We start from the raw sequence: 360 nt of genomic DNA, 5'->3' as shown, positions 1-360 counted from the left end.
TAGTAGAAAGGAAACTTGGGTCCCTTCCTTTACGCCCCCTATTTTTTATTTTATTTATTTTTTTCTGTTTCTGGCCCCTCACGCTGTTCCCTCTCTCTGTCCCCCCCCAGGTACAGCACTTGGGAACCCGAGGAAAACATCCTGGATGCCCGGCTGCTCGCAGCCTTTGAGGAAAGGTACAAGGCCTTTGCTAGCCGCAGCCCTTGCGCTTGTAAATATGTTGCTGTCTTGTAGCTATGCTGAATTGAAGCTTTGGTTTTTTTAACACCTCTAGGGAGCGAGAAATGGAGCTATACGGGCCCAAAAAGCGAGGCCCCAAGCCCAAAACCTTCCTGCTAAAGGTAAGGAGGCCGGAGCCCC

The 360-nt window shown here is 50.6% G+C and overlaps 1 protein-coding gene across 1 annotated transcript in view; it reads left to right on the top strand.

Annotated features, from left to right (window-relative positions):
- Nucleotides 1–110: 110 nt before the first annotated feature.
- CBX8 (chromobox homolog 8) overlaps nt 111–360 on the top strand; it is a gene marked incomplete at both ends in the record, with an annotated part of 642 nt that continues 392 nt past the window's right edge. Inside the window, 2 exons of the mRNA XM_009587619.1 lie at nt 111–176; nt 275–341. Of these exons, the coding sequence (XP_009585914.1) occupies nt 111–176; nt 275–341 (133 nt within the window). The remainder of the gene's footprint in view (nt 177–274; nt 342–360) is intronic.

Source organism: Fulmarus glacialis, unplaced genomic scaffold (genome assembly GCF_000690835.1).
Source record: "Fulmarus glacialis isolate BGI_N327 unplaced genomic scaffold, ASM69083v1 scaffold33070, whole genome shotgun sequence".
NCBI lineage: Eukaryota > Metazoa > Chordata > Aves > Procellariiformes > Procellariidae > Fulmarus > Fulmarus glacialis.
Note: the sequence above shows the minus strand (reverse complement) of the source record. Positions and strands in the feature narration are given on the sequence as shown.